Raw genomic sequence first — 25,040 nt, 5'->3', positions numbered from 1 at the left:
GTCACGAAACTATTTTACATATTACATAATATCATCTTGTTCTCAGATGAGCTGCTAACACTCTCAGCGGCGCGCCGCGCTCAACTCGAAGACGCGATCAAGTTGTACAGCTTCTTCGCGGAGTGCGACGACTTCGACAAGTGGATCAAAGATAAAGAGAAGATGCTGCGAGCTGATGATGGCGAGGAGAGCGTGGACACTGCCAAGAGGAAGTACGAGGTGGGTACACTAATACCAATCAGGAGCTTCTCTGTAAATACTGTCACTGATACTGCTGCTTTTTGTGTTAGCTTCAGATATGCAGCTGCCAAATGATGGAATAATCTGCCGCCACCCATTCGTTTTTTTAAAGTACTTCAGATGTATTATAAAATAACTGATTTTATCCAAACAAAAAGAGCAGTGCGCCCGAGCAATGGACTTAAGTCTGTTTATTTGTTTAATGTAATGTGATAGCCTGTGTTCCCGCACTACTACTATACTGTGTGTGAGTTTATTACCTTTTCACTTCTTATGCTCGTAAAATTTTAATTTTAGTCGCGTGTAAGCGCCATAAACTTCCTTATTATGCTATAGAGCATAAAGTAAAATCTTCTATTACGACCCTTATTTACTAAGAAATAAAGTCCTGCATCTTCCATACAAATTGCCAACCAGCGAGTAAGATTAAACTTTCTTTAAGATTTTGAGTAAGATACGGTAAAATAACCTAAAATATTGGATATCTTTGTATATTTTACTCGCAACCGAAGTGAAAAGTAGAGTATATAACTCGGGCATAAATGCCCCATTTTATCCTCGACCTATATCGGTCCTCGCTTACATTCGGACCGATAAACTGCCTCGCATAAAACGGGTCGCTTTAAGCCCTAGTTGTATAGTCTACTTTTTTTATACTGTACCTATTTTTTTGTAGAGTGTTTTATTTTGTACACATTGTATTACCGATAACACGAGTAGTAAGAGTGCTTTTTCATGCCAACATTTACTAATTTTAATGGTAATTCCAGAAATTCGTGACCGACCTCTCAGCGGCCTCCAAGCGCCTGGAGCAGATCGAGGCTGCCGCCGAGGAGCTGGTGGCCACGGCGCACGGGCAGGCCGGCAAGGCCACCGCCAGGAGACAGCAGCTGAGGCAGCAGTGGGACAGACTGCTCAGGCTTAAACAGCAGAAGGAGAAGAGCCTGGAGGGCGCATCAAGGTAAAAAAAAAAAACTTAAAAAAAGGAAAACAAAAACCCTAAAAATTAAAAAAAAATAACAAACCAATGATGTTTAAGTACTTATACTATACGGGGCGCGTTAACCTCTTTCACTTTGTTTTTACATTGATAACTTTTGGTAGGTATATATTTACCTATAAATAAAACAATTATTAGTGCTGAAAAAACTTTTAGTAAGAAGAGCTTGTTTTTAATGATTGTGATTATACTTTGTTACATCGCCGAGCACTATTAATAGCAGAAAATTGGTTGATGTTGTTTTTAACATACATCGCTGTTTCATAAATATAGAGATAAGGTAAAGTTAAAATGTTCAGTCTAATAAAGCTTTCTAAACGTGGAATTCTAACTGCTGAACGCAAACAGTTTTTTTCTGCCTTAAATTTCATTTCCCGATTAGCGGAATCGCCCCAGATAATGACGCCGTACCTCAAAGTTGAGGTAACATACGCATTGTTGGCGGTTAGCACTGCTGATGCATTTACCGTTTTACGAGTACTAAGGTTGTATAATGCATATGAAAATTTATTAAGTTTTTTTACATAGTTACATTGTCAATCTGAGCTTTCCATGTTAAGTTATTGTGTTAATTGAAGTCATTAACTCGTAGCGTGGAGCTGTTCAGCCGCACGTGCGACGAGGCGCTGGACTGGATGGGCGAGAAGGAGCAGCAGCTGGCCGCGGGCGGCGCGCCGGCCGCCGACCTGCGCACCGTGCGGGCGCTGCAGCGGCGCCACGCGCAGCTCGAGCGGGAGCTGGAGCCGCTCCGGGAGAAGGTGCACACCGTGAGCCTGCTCGCCGACGAGTGAGTACTAGAAGGAGCGGCAGCTGGCCGCGGGCGGCGCGCCGGCCGCCGACCTGCGCACCGTGCGGGCGCTGCAGCGGCGCCACGCGCAGCTCGAGCGGGAGCTGGAGCCGCTCCGGGAGAAGGTGCACACCGTGAGCCTGCTCGCCGACGAGTGAGTACTAGAAGGAGCGGCAGCTGGCCGCGGGCGGCGCGCCGGCCGCCGACCTGCGCACCGTGCGGGCGCTGCAGCGGCGCCACGCGCAGCTCGAGCGGGAGCTGGAGCCGCTCCGGGAGAAGGTGCACACCGTGAGCCTGCTCGCCGACGAGTGAGTACTAGAAGGAGCGGCAGCTGGCCGCGGGCGGCGCGCCGGCCGCCGACCTGCGCACCGTGCGGGCGCTGCAGCGGCGCCACGCGCAGCTCGAGCGGGAGCTGGAGCCGCTCCGGGAGAAGGTGCACACCGTGAGCCTGCTCGCCGACGAGTGAGTACTAGAAGGAGCGGCAGCTGGCCGCGGGCGGCGCGCCGGCCGCCGACCTGCGCACCGTGCGGGCGCTGCAGCGGCGCCACGCGCAGCTCGAGCGGGAGCTGGAGCCGCTCCGGGAGAAGGTGCACACCGTGAGCCTGCTCGCCGACGAGTGAGTACTAGAAGGAGCGGCAGCTGGCCGCGGGCGGCGCGCCGGCCGCCGACCTGCGCACCGTGCGGGCGCTGCAGCGGCGCCACGCGCAGCTCGAGCGGGAGCTGGAGCCGCTCCGGGAGAAGGTGCACACCGTGAGCCTGCTCGCCGACGAGTGAGTACTAGAAGGAGCGGCAGCTGGCCGCGGGCGGCGCGCCGGCCGCCGACCTGCGCACCGTGCGGGCGCTGCAGCGGCGCCACGCGCAGCTCGAGCGGGAGCTGGAGCCGCTCCGGGAGAAGGTGCACACCGTGAGCCTGCTCGCCGACGAGTGAGTACTAGAAGGAGCGGCAGCTGGCCGCGGGCGGCGCGCCGGCCGCCGACCTGCGCACCGTGCGGGCGCTGCAGCGGCGCCACGCGCAGCTCGAGCGGGAGCTGGAGCCGCTCCGGGAGAAGGTGCACACCGTGAGCCTGCTCGCCGACGAGTGAGTACTAGAAGGAGCGGCAGCTGGCCGCGGGCGGCGCGCCGGCCGCCGACCTGCGCACCGTGCGGGCGCTGCAGCGGCGCCACGCGCAGCTCGAGCGGGAGCTGGAGCCGCTCCGGGAGAAGGTGCACACCGTGAGCCTGCTCGCCGACGAGTGAGTACTAGAAGGAGCGGCAGCTGGCCGCGGGCGGCGCGCCGGCCGCCGACCTGCGCACCGTGCGGGCGCTGCAGCGGCGCCACGCGCAGCTCGAGCGGGAGCTGGAGCCGCTCCGGGAGAAGGTGCACACCGTGAGCCTGCTCGCCGACGAGTGAGTACTAGAAGGAGCGGCAGCTGGCCGCGGGCGGCGCGCCGGCCGCCGACCTGCGCACCGTGCGGGCGCTGCAGCGGCGCCACGCGCAGCTCGAGCGGGAGCTGGAGCCGCTCCGGGAGAAGGTGCACACCGTGAGCCTGCTCGCCGACGAGTGAGTACTAGAAGGAGCGGCAGCTGGCCGCGGGCGGCGCGCCGGCCGCCGACCTGCGCACCGTGCGGGCGCTGCAGCGGCGCCACGCGCAGCTCGAGCGGGAGCTGGAGCCGCTCCGGGAGAAGGTGCACACCGTGAGCCTGCTCGCCGACGAGTGAGTACTAGAAGGAGCGGCAGCTGGCCGCGGGCGGCGCGCCGGCCGCCGACCTGCGCACCGTGCGGGCGCTGCAGCGGCGCCACGCGCAGCTCGAGCGGGAGCTGGAGCCGCTCCGGGAGAAGGTGCACACCGTGAGCCTGCTCGCCGACGAGTGAGTACTAGAAGGAGCGGCAGCTGGCCGCGGGCGGCGCGCCGGCCGCCGACCTGCGCACCGTGCGGGCGCTGCAGCGGCGCCACGCGCAGCTCGAGCGGGAGCTGGAGCCGCTCCGGGAGAAGGTGCACACCGTGAGCCTGCTCGCCGACGAGTGAGTACTAGAAGGAGCGGCAGCTGGCCGCGGGCGGCGCGCCGGCCGCCGACCTGCGCACCGTGCGGGCGCTGCAGCGGCGCCACGCGCAGCTCGAGCGGGAGCTGGAGCCGCTCCGGGAGAAGGTGCACACCGTGAGCCTGCTCGCCGACGAGTGAGTACTAGAAGGAGCGGCAGCTGGCCGCGGCTTTCGGTGGCTGCCATTCCTCGACCCACCAACGGAGCGGCAGCTGACGTCCACGAGAGTTCATCATATATAGCCGTTAACCACTATACGAGTTTTCGTCCGCGAGGCGATTGGCCATAAAAATCTGTTCCTGGCTCGCGGTCTAATAGTAGAAATGCGGCTTGACATTCAAAGTTGCATAATCTACAAAGTCGTACAGCGCCATCTACATAACCTGTCGAACTTGAGGTATGAATTTATCTTTGAGGAAAGTAGCACTTGTGTTAAAACGGTAGATGTTTCTAATATGGGGGTAAGGGTTAAACTGAGCATTAAGTGTGACGTAAATATAATGGTGTTTCTCTTTCACCAGCCTGCTTTCGTGGTTGCGAAGACACAGGTACTTATTTGCATAAATATAGTACCTGCTAGGCACCCGTAACCCACTCGGTATTGTTATTTGTGTCTATACTACGTGTTACTCCAGCCACTGAATGATTTCGGGGTTGGTCCCATAGTAACATTTTGCTTTCAGTGGCTGGGGTAATACGTCTCATAAGATAATATTTTGCGGACGCTTCAACGATGACAGATGGTTTGGTGCAACCGACCCTAACTCATCTACATCACTCGTCAAATTCGAGGCACCAATTTGTCTAAAACTTTGCAAGCGTTACAAAATCAATGGTTCTTTGGTACAAAACTTAGCGTGGCTGGCATCTAAGGACGTTTATGGTTCACTTTGTTACTTGGATGTTTTCTAAGGTGTAATTTTTCCGTTAGCGTGAAGTCCCAGTACCCGACGGAGCGCGCCAACGTGGAAGCGAGACAGCGCGAGATCCGCGCCGTGTGGGAGCGGTGCCGCGCCGCCGCCGCCGAGCGCCGCGCGCGCCTGGAGAGCGCCGTGGGCCACCAGATCTTCGGCCGCAGCGCCGCCATGCTGGACGACTGGATCCAGGTTCCACACACTTTATATTGTCCTTTTCTACTCGTCGACTGTAACGGCTCAATTAACATTTCTTACACCGAACTATAATAGTATTTTTTTCATGTATGGGTTCCCAACTCAATTATAATAGTACATTACGATACAAGTGCGAAAAATAGGAAATTCGAAACGAGTGGCGATAAATTAAAACACGACCGAAGGGAGTGTTTTAAATCGACACGAGTTGCGAATTACCTATTCGCACATGTATCGTACAACGTTTTACAGTACATATGGCCCTTTAAATGTTCGACACAGTAACGTAATATGCTACTTCTCGCACTAGTGCTATAAAGTAGCCCCATATGTACTGTAATGTTAATTTCGATACGATCTAGTCAACTATAAAGAATTTGACCAATCACGTGCCGCTGCGCTCCCATAGAAAAGACATAAACGAGCAACTATTTCATGAGCATATTCATTGAAAATTAATGAATGAAAATGAAAATAATTTATTTGAAACAACACACAACAATCTTAAAATTAACATTTGACTTTAGTAATTTGTCGTTCCAAAGAGGATACCACTCAGCATGCTGAAGCTAATTTTCAGTGGACCCTTACACTTAAAACCTAAATCTTAAAATAGAAATAAAATACTCTTACTTCAGACTCTCTACTTATCTTTAAAACCTCATTTTTAACGTAATATCAGGTAAACTGTGAAGAAGGGTATTATGGTCGTAAGTAGGAGTAATGCATGTGTGTCGCAGAAAGTGCACGAGCAGCTGGCACAAGAGGCGCCGGCCAAGGACGTGGCGACGGCCGAGCTGCTGCTCAAGGAGCACCGCGAGCTGGAGGACGACATCAAGGCGCACGACGACGAGTGAGTACTTCTACACGCATACCTGTTCTTACCTGCCTATTAGGGCCTGTTTCACAATGTTGTGTTGCCACTGGCTATATAATATTTTTTACAGTACATATGGGGCTACTTTATAGCACTAGTGCGAGAAGTAGCATATTACGTTACTGTGTCGAACATTTAAAGGGCCATATGTACTGTAAAACGTTGTACGATACATGTGCGAATAGGTAATTCGCAACTCGTGTCGATTTAAAACACTCCCTTCGGTCGTGTTTTAATTTATCGCCACTCGTTTCGAATTTCCTATTTTTCGCACTTGTATCGTAATGTACTATTACAGTACATATGGGGCTACTTTATAGCACTAGTGCGAGAAGTAGCATATTATGTTACTGTGTCGAACATTTAAAGGGCCATATGTACTGTAAAACGTTGTACGATACATGTGCGAATAGGTAATTCGCAACTCGTGTCGATTTAAAACACTCCCTTCGGTCGTGTTTTAATTTATCGCCACTCGTTTCGAATTTCCTATTTTTCGCACTTGTATCGTAATGTACTATATTTTATTTTTTTAAGGATAACTGACATTACTAATATTTCGTACGAAATAAGTATTCTGTAATGTGGAATTTGTATGTTTGTTGTACAAAATTGTTTTTTTACTTGTACCAGCACGCTACCAATAAAGATTATCTTATCTTATCTTGGATAGCTAATTCACAAATAAATTAACTGCCAGATAAAACTTCCTACAAAACTTAGCACTTTGTCTACCAGTTAAGCTTGTTTGTAGATTGTGATACGCCAACGATGACTTTATTCGTCAGGTAAGTGGCAAGTAGCTTATTCAGAACTTTACTTGGACATTGTGAATGTAAATACGAAACTGAAGGTCCAGGGTTCAAATAAAATAAAACCGGCCAAGTGCGAGTCGGACTCGCGTACAAAAGGTTCCGTACCACTAACTATAAAAACGGCAAAAAAAATCATGTCTGTTGTATGAGCCCCCTTAAATATATATGCTGTTTTTTAGTATTTGTTGTTATAGCAACAGAAATATGTCACTGTTCATGAAATATAGCCTAGACAGTCGGACGGACAGCGGAGTCTTAGTAATAGGGTCCCGTTTTACCTTTTGGGTTCAGAACCCTAAAAAGGGTAATTATTTGCGACTTAGAAGATAGTCCCCAAGATGATGTGACCTTACAGCCTTCCGTGTTCTATTTCGATTGAAGGCTTGTGCACACTGGATGCGTGTGCGTAGACGCACGTGCGCGTTGTAATATACAGATCCTTATGAGACACGGCACACTGCTTGCGTGACGTGTGCGTGCACGCATCTGGACTTTAAGGGTAAAAAACACAACAGTTTAACTTACATACTTATTGATGTAGCGCGATTTGCGTCCAGCGTTCATGTTCAGGTTCATTACTCACGATACTTTGGAACGTACCCTACCCTACTCATAGTGTCAACGAGGGTGCGAAGTGTTAGAGGCAGCAACGCGCATGTTACAGGCGTCTATAGCCTACGGAGATGGCTTACCATCAGGAGGGCCTTATGCTTGTTTGCCAGCGACGTAGTATAAAAAAAGAATGTAACATCATTATTTCCGTTTCAGGTTCAAGGAAGTGATCGGGCTGGGTCGTCAGCTGCTCGGCAACAACCCGTCGCTGGCCGACGTGGCCGACAAGATCAAGCATCTGGAGGCCGAGCAGAAAGCTGTCAAGAAAGGTAATCTTTGGATATCGTTAGTGTGTTATTAAATTACAGAACTTAACCGCGTATTGAGTTTTAAATTTACCTCGGACGTTTCGAGGACGGCGTTGTCCCCGTGGTCTCGGAGAAGACTGGCTAAAGTTGACATCAATATCTTCTTGGCAAGTTTTTCGAACTTGATCTTGTTTATCAATTTGAATGTTTTGAGTACTAGAGATGTTACTCTGTCATATACTAACGATATTTGATTTTTCGACTGTCAATATTCGTTTCCGCTTACATATACTAATAAATAAAAATAAAATCATTTATTTCGGACGACACAATCCATATTTTGTTAGTTACAAATATACTTAAATTACTATGTTAGTATCTAAACTAAGTTGTTGGGAGGTCCTAATGGCTGGATTCCATGTGGATGAGATCCCCAAACCCTCGTCCCGATTGAAATTGCAATGTTTTTGATTTCAATAGCTTCCCGCACTTTTCTGCTGTAGAAGTGGCGATCCGTGGAAAGGATTGTAGGGTTATGCAGCTCGATCCAGTGGTCTGGTCCTGACTCCAGTAAATGCTCCTTGACTTGTTAATGATAATTAAATAATATGTAAAAATCGTGAAAGTTTAAATCAGTGTATCGTTAGTGTAGTCTAAGCTAAGGTGTATCTTAACCCGTTGACCGCCATAGACATCAGTAGTCGCGCGCGGTTACAGCCCAATGTCAACCTTCGTGCATTCCCACAAGGTTCACGATAATAATACATACACACAAAACATAAACAGACAGACAGACGGACATGACGAATCTATAAGGGTTCCGATTTTTGCCATTTGGCTACGGAACCCTAAAAATATATAGTCACCACGCCAATCAACGATAATTTGATAAATGTAAGCGCGAAGCGTCCATTGTAAACGTAACGATTTTAAGTCGTTTAAACGCTATATGTTCTGTCTCGCTCTGTCAGGTTGGGAAGACAAGGACGCCCGTCTGCGCGAAGTGGTGGAACTGCAGGCCTTCAATCGCGAGGCCGACCAGATCGACGCGTCGAGCGGCGCGCACGAGGCCTTCCTGGAGTACAGCCAGAGCGGGGTGAGTGCCATGTTACATGCTCCGTCTCGCACTGTCAGGCGGGGGAGACAAGGACGACCAGATCGACGCGTCGAGCGGCGCGCACGAGGCCTTCCTGGAGTACAGCCAGAGCGGGGTGAGTGTTATGATGTGAGTGGATTGAGAGAGAAAGGTGGAATTTATTTTTTACTTTAAATTAAACCTGCATTTGTCGTTACAGGCGTCAGTAGACGAAGCAGCAGGCCTGCTGAAGCGGCACGAGGAGCTGGAGGCGCGCCTGTCGGCGCAGGCCGAGCGCGTGCAGGCGCTGCGCCAGCGCGCCGACAGGCTCGTGCAGCGCCCGCACCACGCCGCGCACCAGTACGTACTTGTCGTTACAGGCGTCAGTAGACGAAGCAGCAGGCCTGCTGAAGCGGCACGAGGAGCTGGAGGCGCGCCTGTCGGCGCAGGCCGAGCGCGTGCAGGCGCTGCGCCAGCGCGCCGACAGGCTCGTGCAGCGCCCGCACCACGCCGCGCACCAGTACGTACTTGTCGTTACAGGCGTCAGTAGACGAAGCAGCAGGCCTGCTGAAGCGGCACGAGGAGCTGGAGGCGCGCCTGTCGGCGCAGGCCGAGCGCGTGCAGGCGCTGCGCCAGCGCGCCGACAGGCTCGTGCAGCGCCCGCACCACGCCGCGCACCAGTACGTACTTGTCGTTACAGGCGTCAGTAGACGAAGCAGCAGGCCTGCTGAAGCGGCACGAGGAGCTGGAGGCGCGCCTGTCGGCGCAGGCCGAGCGCGTGCAGGCGCTGCGCCAGCGCGCCGACAGGCTCGTGCAGCGCCCGCACCACGCCGCGCACCAGTACGTACTTGTCGTTACAGGCGTCAGTAGACGAAGCAGCAGGCCTGCTGAAGCGGCACGAGGAGCTGGAGGCGCGCCTGTCGGCGCAGGCCGAGCGCGTGCAGGCGCTGCGCCAGCGCGCCGACAGGCTCGTGCAGCGCCCGCACCACGCCGCGCACCAGTACGTACTTGTCGTTACAGGCGTCAGTAGACGAAGCAGCAGGCCTGCTGAAGCGGCACGAGGAGCTGGAGGCGCGCCTGTCGGCGCAGGCCGAGCGCGTGCAGGCGCTGCGCCAGCGCGCCGACAGGCTCGTGCAGCGCCCGCACCACGCCGCGCACCAGTACGTACTTGTCGTTACAGGCGTCAGTAGACGAAGCAGCAGGCCTGCTGAAGCGGCACGAGGAGCTGGAGGCGCGCCTGTCGGCGCAGGCCGAGCGCGTGCAGGCGCTGCGCCAGCGCGCCGACAGGCTCGTGCAGCGCCCGCACCACGCCGCGCACCAGTACGTACTTGTCGTTACAGGCGTCAGTAGACGAAGCAGCAGGCCTGCTGAAGCGGCACGAGGAGCTGGAGGCGCGCCTGTCGGCGCAGGCCGAGCGCGTGCAGGCGCTGCGCCAGCGCGCCGACAGGCTCGTGCAGCGCCCGCACCACGCCGCGCACCAGTACGTACTTGTCGTTACAGGCGTCAGTAGACGAAGCAGCAGCCCTGCTGAAGCGGCACGAGGAGCTCTCCGTGTACACTATGACAGAACAACCTTTGATTTTATTTGGTAGATTCTCTCTATCACTGCTTTCCATATCCAACCTTTCCGAACAGCGTTGGTAGTGAAAAAAATTGTCTTGTGATCCCCTAACCTCTGAAAGGTTACAAGCTATATTTGTGTTGCAGCATCTCGGCGCGCATGGCGGCGGTGGCGGAGCGGCGCGAGGCCGTACGCGCCGCGGCCGCCGCCAGGAGGAGGGCGCTGCTCGCCAACCTGGCGCACCAACAAGTTAGCCCATCATACATTTATTCAATTCATTTACTGCCAAACTTAACATACGTGGCTCTTTTAGACTGCCAACAATATCTTCACTACACTTTATCTAAGGTCATATCTTTTGACAAAAGTCATCGTTCGCGTTTGTCTCCCCGTGTTCGACCAAGATCTCCAGAGTGATCCGATTAAACACTATATCACGCCGTGGATGATTTAAGTAATTAATTTATAACGAGAACGATTTGTGATAATCGAATTGTTACAGACTACTTGTACAGAACGAAACCAACATCATGCATCCTTTGAAAGGGCATCTTCTTCCTTCGAAATTTAACACGTACAAATAGGGACCGTGCGCGTTGGAGGGTCTGCCATCTTGTGGCCTGAATCGGAACAATAAACATGTACATTTACATGTCACGTGTTTTCTTGTGCATAGTAGGTTCTGCCATCTTGTGGGCTACATCGCAACAATAAACATCACATTTACGCCTCGCGCCAAAAATCTGACGGCTCCTGTGCTGCCTCCTACAGTTCATGCACGCTCCCTATAAGATTTTTTTTTATTCAATCAGATTACACAGTATTACAGTAAGACACTAAGGCACTGTGGAATGCATACAATATTATTATTATCCTAAAATACAATAACAAAAAACTTAAATACTCACTGAAGATGGGTGATCATCCGTCGCCTCACATAACCTCTTACATTCGTCACATAACATCTTCCAACTACTGGCAAAAACATCGCAGTCAGCTGACTTGATAAGTGCGTTTAGGTATTGTAAGGCGCGAACTAATGGTAAGGCCCTGTACGCCACAGTGTGCGCTTTACGAACTGCCAGTAAGTCGCGATTACGTGGCCTAAAATTTGTCTTCGATTGAAACAGAGGGGGCACGAGAAGGCGTAAAAGTTGCGAGACCAGCTGTGGACAGCCTGAGTCCTGAGTCGTTCATGTCCCTCTAATTATGTTTTCTTCTGACAGTTCCTGGCATCCACGGAAGAGCTCCAGGCCTGGATACAAGACAAGACCCGGACGGCTAAAGACCAGAGCTACAGGTAACAACACCAAACCTTTTATTTTAACCACCGTTACATATTATCAATGTTTCATTAATATTTTTTTTATTTGAAACAGGGACCTGGCGAACTTGGAGCGTAAACTGCAAAAGCATGAGGCGTTCGAGGCCGAACTGCAGGCCAACGAGAAACAACTCCGAAACGTCGATAGCGTGAGTAACTGATATTTTACTTGTTATATCAAAATTAACGTATTTTTCAAGTATTTACTGATCAGTCAGGGTCAGGCTAAGCTAAATGCAGCTTGTTTGATAGCACAGAGTGTGCAAGTATTATTTTAAACGTCATAAGTTCATAGAAGTTTGACCTTTATGATTACACTTCGACACTCTGTGCTATCAAACACGCTGCAGAGCTTAGTCTGACGGTACCACTTTTTGTGGAGCGGAACGTGGCAGAACGTTTTTATTAAGTTTGAAATCACAATGACGTTTTTCTACTCTTCGACTGTAATGGTTGAATTAAGATTTCGTATATCAAACTATAATTGCGAATTTCATTTATGGGCTCCCAACTCAACTATAATGCTCATTTCGATACGCTGTAGACAACTATAAAAAAATTTACCAATCACATGCCGCCGCGCTCCCTTTAGAAAATACTAAACGGGTGACTTAGCGCGTTTCTGTTTTTTACTACATTTTGTCTACTGATACTTACCAATTTTCATAAATTATTTAGATGTTATAGTAAAAAAAGTATTATTTTAGATGACTCGTAGAAAAAGTATTGCAAACTATTTTACACAATAGTGATATGATCAAGCTTGTCTTACGAAGGCAACTCAGCAAGCTTCATTACCTGAACATGCCACTCGACTGAAGAGCTCTACTATATCACAATTGGGTACTTGACCCATGTTGAATATTATAACAAAATTTAGTTAAATGGATAGAAAATGAGCCATCCATTATAAAAAAGTGGAATTTAAAAAAATATATTGAGATTATAAAAAAATACAAGGCTCCGAAGTCTCAAAATTTTTTTTTTTGTCTTTCAAAAATAGAAAAGATAATGGTACCATTCGATTCCTTACATTTTATTGAAAAATAAATTGTATGACAACTATACACATAAACGCAATATTTCAAGGTCAAAATGGCAATTTCCTTAATCTTCCATACATTTAGGACAGACTTATATGATGTGACGTCACATCACATTATCATTTTGTTAGAGGCGTTTCAATCGTCGAGTGCGAGCGTCAGACTTTAACTCTCATTTCTGACCTTTGTGTTGATTAAATGCCATGAGTCCTATACATATAGACATTTGATCCTCAGGAAAATCAAGATCGTTTGACATTATTTAAAAAAAACAGTCAAGTAGCCAATTGTATAAAATACTATTGTGGTTGTTACAGATCGGCCAGTCTCTGCAGAAGTCGGACCCCGCGCGCGCCGCGGAGGTGGCGCAGCGGCTGGAGGCCGTCCACACCGCCTGGGAGGCGCTCGTGGCCGCCTCCAGGGACAAGGGCGGCAAGCTGAGGCAGGCCGCCTTACAGAGCCAGCACAGGAGGTACGGTAGACCCCGTAGAGGTACAGCTGGAGGCAGGTCATACCACCTGGGAGGCGCTCGTGCCCGCCTCGAAGGACAAGGGCGGCAAGCTGCGGCAGGCTTCTTTGCAATGCCAGCATAGGAGGTATGTGCCAGCTGTCAAAACGTGTCAGAGAGAGCAGGAGAACGGTAGAAGAGTCTTGAAGCATTTTCTTATAGCTTATTTAGACGACAAGAGTGACGAACTCCGACGACTTTTTTTTTTGATATCGCGTGTCCTAAATCATCATCATTCGTCATTCTCCTGGCGCATTCCCTAATTGGTGTCGGCCCTCCTGATACATGATCGCCACTTGTTGCGATCTTTAGTCATTGCTGGCGTTAGGCCTAGCTCCGTCATGTCCTTGGAGATGGTTCTAGTCCAGTTGGTTGGCGGGTGGCCTCTGCCTCTCTCGTCTATATCCATCACTCGTCTCGTCATGTGGTGTTCGTCTCTGCGCATTACATGACCATACCAGCGTAATCGGCCTTCCTGCACCTTATGATGTATATCTGCAACTTTAATAGTACCTCGGATATATTCATTCCGGATATTCTCGTGTCCTAAATCATAACCATAAATAATGTCTGTTGTTTACGCCAGATTCTCAGTTTTTATTTGCCGGATTACTAAACTTGGACCTCTGGGCGTCACAGCTAGTACAGTTACTATTGCATTCAATTAAAACTCATTCACAAGATCCTGGTCACGGCACCAATTTAGTCGTATAATATAGACAATGAATGACCTCGGTCTCTTTAAAGTAGGGCTCCTGATATCCGTGATACACGCCGATCCGTAGCTACGGGTTCTTAAGCCCGGCGGTACTAAGATCACGAATTTCACGAACACGCCAAGGTACGTACCTCGTACCTGCGTTCGCGACCGGATTCACGTGACACGCCGTGACACGCCATGATACGTAGCCCGTACCTGCGTTCGTGTGCGGAGCTTCGGGCTCGGTTCCGTTGGATAGGTACTTATCGTACGTCTCGTAGGTTCGACACGCCCGGGAGAAAAATAAATAAGGACTAGGTATTATTGAATTGAGTTACCACTTAGTATATTGAATACGGGACGTTCGTCGGACAAACATTTACGTGTGAATTAAACTTAAATTGTATTTTTTGCATCGATTTGAATATAATGGTTATATCTAAATAATTTATGGGGTTATCCTGTTTTTTGTATAACCAGCTAATGATTAATAGTCAAAACTAGCGACCTGCTCGTTGCATAGCACTAATATAAATATAAGGTGTAAAACTCCCTAGTAAGTATCATTATAATTATGAACTTAAGCAACGCTGTGCTACTGGTTGTCATTATTAAATCAAGAGAAGACATTTTTTTCTGTTAAATATTAATGAAATGAATGAAACATACTTGTAAAAGCTTGCTACTATCAAAGAATATAACGTAGCCTAAATATAAACAAGGCAATTCTAATCCAAAGAAACAAAAGGGTAAATTTCTGCAAATCTTCGGTAGGTATGATAAAGGTAATACAGGTAAACAAATTCAACAAAAACACATGTACGGGGCCACGGAAAAAAAAATACGCAGCTGCAGTTCTTATCAGTTTCGGACTTTCGGCACATTAAAGAGTACTGTTTATTAGATGATTAAACGAACTTTCCTAAAGTGAAGTTCGATCACTATTATATGAGTCGCTTCATTCGAAGATATAATGTTTTAACAGGTAGTCCCTTAAACCTACAGGCAACTAGCACGCTTTTAGAGTATTTCATTTGATTCAAAATCGGTATTAGTAGTTCCGGCGGCCGCCACCTGGGGGTGGGGCGCTGCCGTAGACTTCATTTTTTAGAGTCACGAACAAAACTTTCTTTTTTGGGTCACCTAGGGATGGGTGGGTGATTATATTTATATCTTCGAATGAAGCGACTCATATAATAGTGATCGAACTTCACTTTAGGAAAGTTCGTTTAATCATCTATTATATTTCATCGCTTCATTCTCGATATAATGTTTTAACAGGTAGTCCCTTAAACCTACAGGCAACTAGCACGAATAAGGAATAAACACACATTAAAGACATTAAAGAGTACTGTTTATTTCTAGATTGAAGGTAATAATGACATATTATTGTTAGAGCGTTTTATTGTATGACTAACAAGCTAAGCCAACATACCGGGTTTTTTTGTAGATAAGAAATGCAGTTGCACGTGCAGACAAAGATATAGTCCTCCTCATCGTTTTCGATGACGGCGACCCCAAATAAACACATTATGGACGTTGTCTAGCGTGAGCCCTAATGTGGCTGGCCAGGCCGAACTTGGTCTTAAATACTCTATTGCACGCGTGACAATAAAGTTGGCCAGCTGCGTTGAACGTGTACACGTAGGAGGGCTTAGGTCTCTCTTTCCGTAACTGGCGTTTTATTTCTAGGCTAGTGAGGCGGTTATCTTCGTATGTTGTGCAGACAAAGATAATAAGATTTGCGAGCGACTTATTTTTCCTAGCATGTAAGTGAATTGGTCTGACACTGTAAACTTACATTGTGTTTAATAAATAAATAAATAAATAAATAAATAAAATGAAACAAACAATATACATAAGTAGCTGTGGGCTTTACCTTTTATTCGTGAAGTTGAAAGAAGTGACCGCGATGTTTTGTTTTACAAATTCGTGGTATTTTTTATTTAATCTGGAGGGGGCAGTTTAGAATTTTGAACTCACATTCATTCTCATAAGTTACTCCTGACATCACAGTTGGTCTCCTGACACACAGTGTTGTTGTATTATTTTAGCAACTCGTTTATTAAAGTAGCTATTCATTGTAATTAATGTTTGGTTCTTTTCATTTATTACTCATTAATATTTAAAAGGCCTTACTATTGGACCTTATTATCGTGATCAACCTTTTTAATCACTATTTCCGGGATACTCCTGCGGTCCACCATTGGATAACTTTCAAGCAGACACAGGGTTAACATATGATCGGTCACTGCAGCGCTGTAGATTAAACATTCATGTTTAAGATTTTGCAATTTTATCATGCAGTGATCCAGACAACTCTTCTCTTTTGTGGGCTTATTAATTCCTATTCTGTATTTGTGCAAAGTAAGTAAGTCAATGTACTCATCAGCATGGGGGTGTTTACTGCCAGAAAAGTCTAAGAAGTTAATATTTAAGTCGCCCATTAAGACCGTATTTTTTATACATTTGCAATCATCAAGAGCTTTATCAAGTGACTCCAGGAATATTTCAATGTTATAAGACGAGGGGGATCTATAAATACCAAATACGCTACATTCTTCAAGATCAACCCTTAGGCAGTTCGCCCCAAAAAGTTCAATTTCCCTGTATGTAAAATTCAAATCATTTCTAATAAACATCACAACCCCATCATTTTGAATCGGGTTTATTTCTGTGGAAATAGTTGTATATCCGGGGATGGTTTGATTGGGTTTGTGGTGTTTTATTCTGCATTCCGTTAATATTAATACATCAAAATTTTTAATAGTATCCTGAAAAGTGATTAATAAACTATCAAAATTTTTGAATATAGATCTTATGTTAATTGATATGATTTTCATGAAGTTCAGTTTCGAATGGAGGTGATTTCTCAATGTTAGAGGATTGTCTATTTCCAGCACTGCCGAATCATACAAGAGCCTGTCCGAATTGTCATTTATAAATAAAAAGTCACTATCCATTATCGTAGATAATGAAGAGGTTGGCATATCTAAAACTCAGCTCAGAATTTGCAGACACTAATGCTTGAGTACAAACACGAATTTTCTTGCAACCATAATTCGTTCTCTCCGTAGTAACCATTATAGTACAACATTTATCACCTAAAAAATAGAATAAATATACTAATACTAGATATATAAAGATGTTATTATAATAAAGAACAAGATAATAGAAATATAAAACGTCAATTTTTCGAAGACTAGCGCTTCCTAGTCACAAATTAGCAAGTGTGCTCTCATCCTTAATCCATATGGGCTTTTGGCTAGCATTTTTTTTCATAAATATTCGTCCATTTAGAACCCAACAGAATTCATACCCTAAGGAAGACTTGGCCGTCCTACTCTTTGCGAGTAGATACTTAAGTTTCGGTGAGAGGTGCTCAGAAATGAAAATCGGATTTGGCTCACCGGGAATACCTATGTGCACTGTCTTTAAACGCTCGCTTGGGTCATTACAGTTTTTATTGTAGTTCTTCGATGCTCTTAAAATATCGTCCCTAGGAATCACACTTTTAAATATGTACACTATCGAGCGCAGTTTGTGACCTTTGCGGCCTGATCTAAATGACGTGTACAAGTCATTTTTGTCGATTTTTATCTTCAAGAAGTTGCACATGTCGTCCAAGAATTTGAGTAGGTTCTCACCTTGCGTCTCTGGAATCCCCCTGACTTCTATATTGCATGACCTGTTTTTTTGTTCTAAATCCTCTATTTTGCAAAGTAGGAACGAAGTGTCATGCTGAATATTTTTTATAGTGTCCTCATATTTGTTTTCTTTTTCTTGGTATTGACGCACAATTGTCCGCAGTTCGGTTTCCTTTGCCTTGAGATCGTTGACGTCGTCCTTTAATGCCTTCTGGCCCTCCTTAAGCTTAGTGATCTCGGATTCTAAGGTCTGATTTTTTATCGTAAGTTCATCGTTTTGTGTCTTGAGTGTCTCTACAGTATTCTCTAATTTGGCCACTTTTTGATTTATCTCTTGTATAAGTTGATTTATCTATGAATAAAAAAATCATGATAAATATTTATTCGTAGCTCTTAGAGACCGCATCGTATTTTCACTCAACGTCGCGGGCGGACCGAACCGGCGTGTTCTTAAGATACGTGAAGCCGTGATCACGCCTACACGGATTCACGTACCCTAATTTCACGTAGCCGAATGTCACGTGCGGAACGGACCAGAAAACCGTTGCCGTGAATCACGAAACCGGGCGCACGGCTACGGGTTCACGAATCACGGACACGACCGCGAGCCCTACTTTAAAGCAAGAGTGAATAGGCTACTACTGAACCGGTGAGCTCCATCTTAGGCCCTGTCTTCACTTTCCATCAGGTGTGACTAGAGCCAATCGCAGATCAGTTTTTATAAAAAAAAAAATGTTTAAAGCCTCTTAAGTTCGTGTTCTTGTCTCACTCTCACTTAGCGTAAGCGTGAGCGAGATGGATGTCTACTCGGGACCGCGGATATAATGTTTATAAATTTTAATTTGTTGTAAGGTTTAACAAAAAAAGTAAGTTGTCAATGATTTCCCACAAAAATAAAAATGCGCATATTGAGAGACAAATTTCATATTTTTAGCTTTTGTGCATAAATAGTCGCTCTGTGTGGATCTGCCTGTTTGTAAAAAAAAATTAAAATGTGTTTTAGACCTATGTTCGTGTTTTTTTTCTGTCAAGCGAAAGTCAAAATATCAAGATTCGATTCGATGAAGTCTCGAGAGAATCCTCAAGATTGGTAATCAAATTTTTGGCAACCGTATTGTGATGTAAAAAAGCGGTATGATTTTCAAAATTTCGCTTCTTGAACCTACGGTACCTTAAGCTTTTATGTGACATTTTTTATTTACCTTTGTATAAGCAACTTCAACGTCGTCGTCGTTTTTTTTCGTTAGCTGATGCTCTATTTTTGTACTTTGTGTAGATCTGTGGAGGACGCTAAAGCGCGATTGGTGGACCTCGAGCGCGCGCTGCGCAGCGAGGAGACCGGGTCTGATCTGCGCAGCTGCAAGCGTCTTCTTACGCAGCATCAGGTATGAAAATCGCGCGCTTATATCAATTATTACTCGTACCTAATAGAGTTTGAACCGCAAGACTAACTTTTTTGTATACCAGCGTTGTATCTGAAATAAATTGCCAGTTTCAAGCTGTGATTATATACATTTCATAGCATTTTGAAGTGTACAATAAAGGTTATTTTATTGTATGGTATTTTATTATCCGTTTTGGAAAATTCTCTGCAGCAAAACAGATTCGAGTAGATTATAATTTATTTTCGTACATACAGACGTTGGAGCAAGAGCTAACAACTTGGGAGCAGAAAGCCACCGTCCTAGCCAGCCAGGGGGCGGACTTAGTGTCGCTCGGGCACTTCGACGCGCCGGCCATCGAGCGCGAGTCCGCGGCGCTGCGCGACGCCGTGCGCGCGCTGCAGCCGCACGCGCAGACCAGGAGGGACAAGCTCACGCAGAGCTTACAGTGAGTACCGAGTCCCCCAACAAGTCGGGGGGCGGCCTTAGTGTCCCTCGGGCACTTCGACGCGCCGCCCATCGGATGATGGAGACGGGAGGTGGCCCTAGGAACTCTGTGATAAAACTCCGCAACCTAATTATGTTTAGGTTTGTTAGAATTGTCTAACGCGTAGATGAGCGGGAGTGCATAGGTGTGCACCTCAGACGTATTTTAAATGAAATGATATTTCAGACTGCACAAGTTCGCCCTGGAGCTGGACGGCGAGCTGGACTGGCTGGCGGAGCGCGCCGCCGCCGCCGCCTCCGAGGCGCTCCCGGCCGACCTGCACGCCGCGCAGGCCGCGCAGAAAAAACACGCCAAACTGCGCGACGAACTCAAGGGACGGAAACAGAACATTGAAAGGGTGCTGGCGCATGGGAAGGAGCATCATAGTGATGATGAGAAGGTACGTAAATAATTTCAAAAGCGGTTTTAGAATTCCATGGCTTAAAAAGCCACGAGTGCGCCGCAGGTTCCGAGGTGGACACCGGCGGACATATATAATAACTAGCGATCCGCCCCGGCTTCGCTCGGGTGAACCTTAACAAATTATACAGCTACCTTTTACAAAAATTACTCTATTGATAGGTGAAAACCGCATAAAAATCCGCTCAGTAGTTTTCGAGTATATCGCGAACATATATACAGACAGACAGACGCGGCGGGGGACGTTGTTTTTATAAGATGTAGGAACTGAAAACAAAGAAGAAGAAGAGTATATGAGTTTTATTTATTTGAATGCTGGTTTTATGCATATAGTCAGCAAGTGGGATAAATATTCGTATCGATATTAATTTGTGGGCAGATCGCGTCCCTGTGCAAGAAGCTGGAGGACGCGTACTCTGCGGTGTGCGCGGCGGCCGACGCGCGCGCCGCCCGCCTGGACTCGGCGCTGCGCGCGCAGCAGTTCCTGCACGACGCGCTCGAGGTCGACTCCTGGCTTGCTGACAAGGTATGTTATGGGAAATAAATGGCTTAGAGATAGTAGAGATACATTTGCAGCATTTTACTGTATAAAAAAAAATGGTAACAACAGATAAACGGTTTCAAAAAGTTTATAAAACCCCCTTCATTTGAATTTGCTTAACCAAAAATCAATCATACTAGCACATCAACTATGTAAATTACAAAATGTTGTCGCCATACTTAATCATGTAATGACTTTTCTAGGTAATATCATAGTTATACCGTCGACTATCTAACATCAATTCAAGTTTGGGTATTGAACAAATAAATGAATTATCCTGGTCACGGCACCCATTGGAATTGAATGTATCCTCTTATTGTTTATATTAAAAGTAAACAAATGTATATATTTCAGGCCGCCGCCCTGTCCTCTGCGGATGTCGGCAGAGACCGCCACCGCGCCACTCAGCTACTCACGAGACACAAGGTAAAGGAACCGCATAATCTAAATCATTAAAAAAAATCGTCTAAATAAGCAACTAATCTCGTTGCCACTAAAGCGTTTTAGTACGTAGGTAGTTTTTATTTATGAATACGTAGCCTTCGGATAGCTTAGACTTGCCGTCAGGAGCTAGACGTCCTAATTCGACTCGACTTGCTTAATATGCGACCGTTGAGCGTTCAGCCTTACCAACTTCTTGGTAAAACTGGTAAGACTTCACCACTGATGCTTATATGAAATTGAGACATCGTAAAAAACTCGTCTCTTGAATCATGAGATGCAACAGGAAGCTTGACTAAGTCTCGGTCGTGTCGGCAGGCCGTGGAGCTGGAGCTGGACACGTACGCCGCCATCATCGCGGAGATGGGGCACTCGGCGGCCGGCATGGCGGCGGGCGGCGGGCCGGGCGCGGCGCTGCTGGCGCGGCACGGCGCGCTGCACGACTCCCTGCAGCGCCTGCAGCGCCTGGCCGCGCAGCGCCAGCGCGAGCTCGTCGAGAGCGTGTGCAGGTTCATGCTGAATCCCCTACCCTCACAGATTTACACTCATATTTGTCTCTCCTGTGGACAACACGTGACAGCTTGCCTGCATATAAATAATGATTTAACACGCAAGTTGCTAGAAAAATCCCTTTTATGCAGAAATGGATTAGTTATGGTCTCAGAAGGGACGTAAACTTAATTGCTGATAGCACCCATGCGATGCCATCATCCTATGGTATGATTCTCCACTGTGACATATTGTTGTGATATATTACTCATATACATATAATACCGGGAGGCATGATTGAAGCTACATTTCGAATTGAAATATGCCACGTTTGCAGAGTATCATTGTATCCCGTTTTCTGATTGGTGTGATGTGTTCCAGACACGAGTACCTGGCGGAGAGCGCGGAGCTGGAGAGCTGGATCCAGGAGCAGTTCGCGGCGGCCGCCAGCGAGGACTACGGCCAGGACTACGAGCATCTATTGGTTAGTATCTTCTTCATTTTACAGTCGTGTCACAAAGTCGAATGTTTAGTTTTTTGTATTTTTTTTACAAGCTTTTATTTAGTTTCACCTGTCCCGTTGTCTGTAATCAAATCTTGCAAATTAAATTTAATCCACTTCCCGGTTTCCGATTGAGCTGAAAATGTGCATACATATGTAAGTCGGGTGACAATGCAATATTATGTTACCATCGAGCTGATCAGATGATGGAGACAAGAGGTGGACATAAGAACGCTGTGATAAAACAACGCAACTTAATTGTGTTTGGGATTTTTAGAATTGGCCCGATGAGTATTAGTTGCCTGTGGAAAGAAAAGTACAGTCAGCGATAAACTTGTTCCAAAAATGAAATTTTTGCCAAAAACTTATTTAGTTTCATATGTCCCGTTGTCTGTCTGTAATCGAACATTGCAAGTTAAATTTGTTCCACTTCCCGGTTTCCGATTGAGCTGATATTTTGCATGCATGTATAAATCGAATGACAAGGCAATATTATTATAACATAGAGCCGATCTGATGATGGAGACAGGAGGTAGCGATAGGAACTCTGTGATAAAACAAGGCAACCTAATTTTGTTTGGGGTTTTTAGAACTGTCTCGATGAGAATTAGTTAACTGTGGACTGAAAAGTACAGTCGGCGATAAAAACTTGTACCAAAAATTAAATTTTAGCCAAAAACTTTATTACCATTAGTACTCGTAGAAATGCGTAAAGTCAAATTAAATTGGTAGCATTTAAGTAAATTGATTTGTTGTCTTTGGTCACCAGATCCTGCGCTCGAAGTTCGAAGAGCTCCGGCACCGCGTGGAGTCCGGCGCGGAGCGGTTCAGCCAGTGCGAGGAGCTGGCCAAGAAGCTGCTGGCGTCCGAGAGCCCCCACATCGCCGACATCGAGCAGCGCCAGGAGGCGCTCGGGTGAGGCTCCACGCTTTGCATTACTCTTCGGTGTTTTAGCAGGGAGGGAAATAGGAAAAAGCATCGCTTCGGAAGAGACTCGGCCGTGACTCCGGGACAACTACTATGGAAATTCGATGGCCGAGTCGAATCCTGAGAATAACGTCCCTAATGAAATACATGCGTTGTGTAAATAATTGTCTGTTTAAATTTAAGATTAAATATATATTATGTAACAAGAAAGAAGAAATTGTTTTATATATTCATTTTAGAATGTTGCATGTTCTTGTAACTAACTTTCAGGATTTTGTGCACAGAACTTAGCACCCGTGTCAATTATTTTGTAGGCGCGAAGACAACGACGTATTATTTTAATTTAATATTGAAGTTGACTCTCATTTCATATTTATGTGACATGACATGTCTGTACTGTACATAGATGTATTTGGGAAGTTATCACATAATAAAGCCATTTGTTTACATAATAGATATATGTATACAGATGTATTACATAACTGTGCAAATACTTAACTATTATATTATATTATTATTTATTCATTAACAATATTACAATTGTGTCTGAATATTGACTATATCTAATACTTAATCTAACATGCGTCAATTCTATAAACTATAATAAAAGATGAATTACAAAATGTCATACAAAATATCAAAACATCAATACGAAATAATTATTATTGAATTATTTAAAAATGACAACTGTCAGTAAAATATTTAATAAATTCATAACTAAATGAATAACCAGCCTAAATGCTGGCTTCCTTTCCTCGTTGTATCGCAATGATGACGCTTCTTATGTACCATCCATATTGAATGTCATTGACCGAAGTTTTAGCGAAGGTCTCCGATTTAACACGGGCATTTTACTTTCGTATGTCCGGATGTTCTCCTCTACGGTCGCAATTCTTAACCGATTCTCGTGAAATTTTGTGATCAGATTCTATGACTAAATAGAATTCACCAAATTCTTTGATTATATAGCTTTTTTTATCGATCCAGTTTTCGGAAAAAGAATGTTTTTTTTTTTTATAGAAAAGACAAAACGAATTTTGATGCTAGAAATATCTCACTCTCACACTAAGGAGCTATAGGTTTATTAATAAAACTTTACAAGCCCCTATTAGTTGAACATAAGTCAAAATGGCAGATTTAAGGGGGTCCCTAACGCCAATGACCTTTGATCTGAATCCCTTAGTTTTCTCATGTTTTTTTGTAGCTTATCATATTAACAGCAACGGCTGTAAGAAATATAGTATACAATATTTACTTCAAAGTTCACTGTCTTCGAGATATTTATCATCAAAGTTGATCAATTTTAAGCCAAAAACCTGGTTCACTGGCCATAACTTTTGTGTTAATTAGTTTAAAATTAAATTCTCTGACCAGTTTTTAAAAGACGTCAAAGACGAACCCAAATGTGTAGATTTCGTACATGTAACATCCTATACAGCAATCTAGTAACGAAAAAAGCGGCCAAGTGCGAGTTGGACTCGCCCATGAAGGGTTCCGTACCATTTATGACGTATTAAAAAAAACTACTTACTAGATAAAACTTCCTACAAAACTTAGCACTTTGTCTACCAGTTAAGCTTATTTGAAGATTGTGAAACGCCAACGATGACTTTATTCGTCAGGTAAGTGGCAAGTAGCTTATTCAGGACTGCACTTGGACATTGTGAAACAGGCCCTTATTCATTTAAACTTCAGTGAACAATATAAACCAATGTTACCAATGTTTAAATGACGAATTTAATGCCAATGTTGCCAATATTTTGTACAACATTCTTATTTATCAATAAAGTATCTGAATAATAACTGGCCTAATTCTAACATTAAACTAATTTTACGGTTTAATGCACGTATTTATTTGTCTACATACTCGTGCGACATGTTTCCGAGAGCCATGGTCTCCAACACACGCGACGATGCGGCAGTACGACAATAGTGCTTGATAGTAGAGATTTAGTAAAACAAACAAAAATGCATAAATTAACTCGTAAATTTTATTATTATTATTATTATCTAATAGTAATAAGCAGGCAGGCAGTTTGACAACTGATATGACCTGTATCCAATATTCATAAAGATAGTTATCATGAACGAGTAGTAGATATAATGTGCTTGTCTAATTTATTTTTAAACTGGTTCACATTTGGTGCTGAAACCACATCATCTGGGAGTCTGTTCCAAGCCCTCACCACTCGATTGCTGAAAAAGTGTTTGTATGGGTTACTGTGAGCCCTATGCCTTTCCAGCTTTAAATGATGACCTCTCAGACGGTTGTTGTTGTTACA

At 45.7% G+C, this 25,040-nt stretch overlaps 1 protein-coding gene across 1 annotated transcript in view; it reads left to right on the top strand.

The window, feature by feature from the left end:
• LOC133531503 (spectrin beta chain, non-erythrocytic 5-like) overlaps positions 1 to 25,040 on the top strand; it is a 124,228-nt gene that overhangs the window by 64,212 nt on the left and 34,976 nt on the right. Inside the window, exons 22-41 of the mRNA XM_061869762.1 lie at positions 47 to 219; positions 1,011 to 1,201; positions 1,833 to 2,027; positions 4,979 to 5,153; positions 5,900 to 6,012; positions 7,620 to 7,732; positions 8,683 to 8,807; positions 9,007 to 9,146; positions 10,494 to 10,596; positions 11,574 to 11,647; positions 11,727 to 11,820; positions 13,032 to 13,186; positions 18,846 to 18,954; positions 19,209 to 19,399; positions 19,625 to 19,838; positions 20,238 to 20,384; positions 20,754 to 20,825; positions 21,159 to 21,349; positions 21,711 to 21,813; positions 22,601 to 22,746. Of these exons, the coding sequence (XP_061725746.1) occupies positions 47 to 219; positions 1,011 to 1,201; positions 1,833 to 2,027; positions 4,979 to 5,153; positions 5,900 to 6,012; positions 7,620 to 7,732; positions 8,683 to 8,807; positions 9,007 to 9,146; positions 10,494 to 10,596; positions 11,574 to 11,647; positions 11,727 to 11,820; positions 13,032 to 13,186; positions 18,846 to 18,954; positions 19,209 to 19,399; positions 19,625 to 19,838; positions 20,238 to 20,384; positions 20,754 to 20,825; positions 21,159 to 21,349; positions 21,711 to 21,813; positions 22,601 to 22,746 (2,824 nt within the window). The remainder of the gene's footprint in view (positions 1 to 46; positions 220 to 1,010; positions 1,202 to 1,832; positions 2,028 to 4,978; positions 5,154 to 5,899; positions 6,013 to 7,619; positions 7,733 to 8,682; positions 8,808 to 9,006; positions 9,147 to 10,493; positions 10,597 to 11,573; positions 11,648 to 11,726; positions 11,821 to 13,031; positions 13,187 to 18,845; positions 18,955 to 19,208; positions 19,400 to 19,624; positions 19,839 to 20,237; positions 20,385 to 20,753; positions 20,826 to 21,158; positions 21,350 to 21,710; positions 21,814 to 22,600; positions 22,747 to 25,040) is intronic.

The sequence above is a fragment of the Cydia pomonella genome, chromosome 25, assembly GCF_033807575.1.
Source record: "Cydia pomonella isolate Wapato2018A chromosome 25, ilCydPomo1, whole genome shotgun sequence".
Lineage (NCBI taxonomy): Eukaryota > Metazoa > Arthropoda > Insecta > Lepidoptera > Tortricidae > Cydia > Cydia pomonella.
This window is presented reverse-complemented; position numbering and strand designations above follow the sequence as displayed.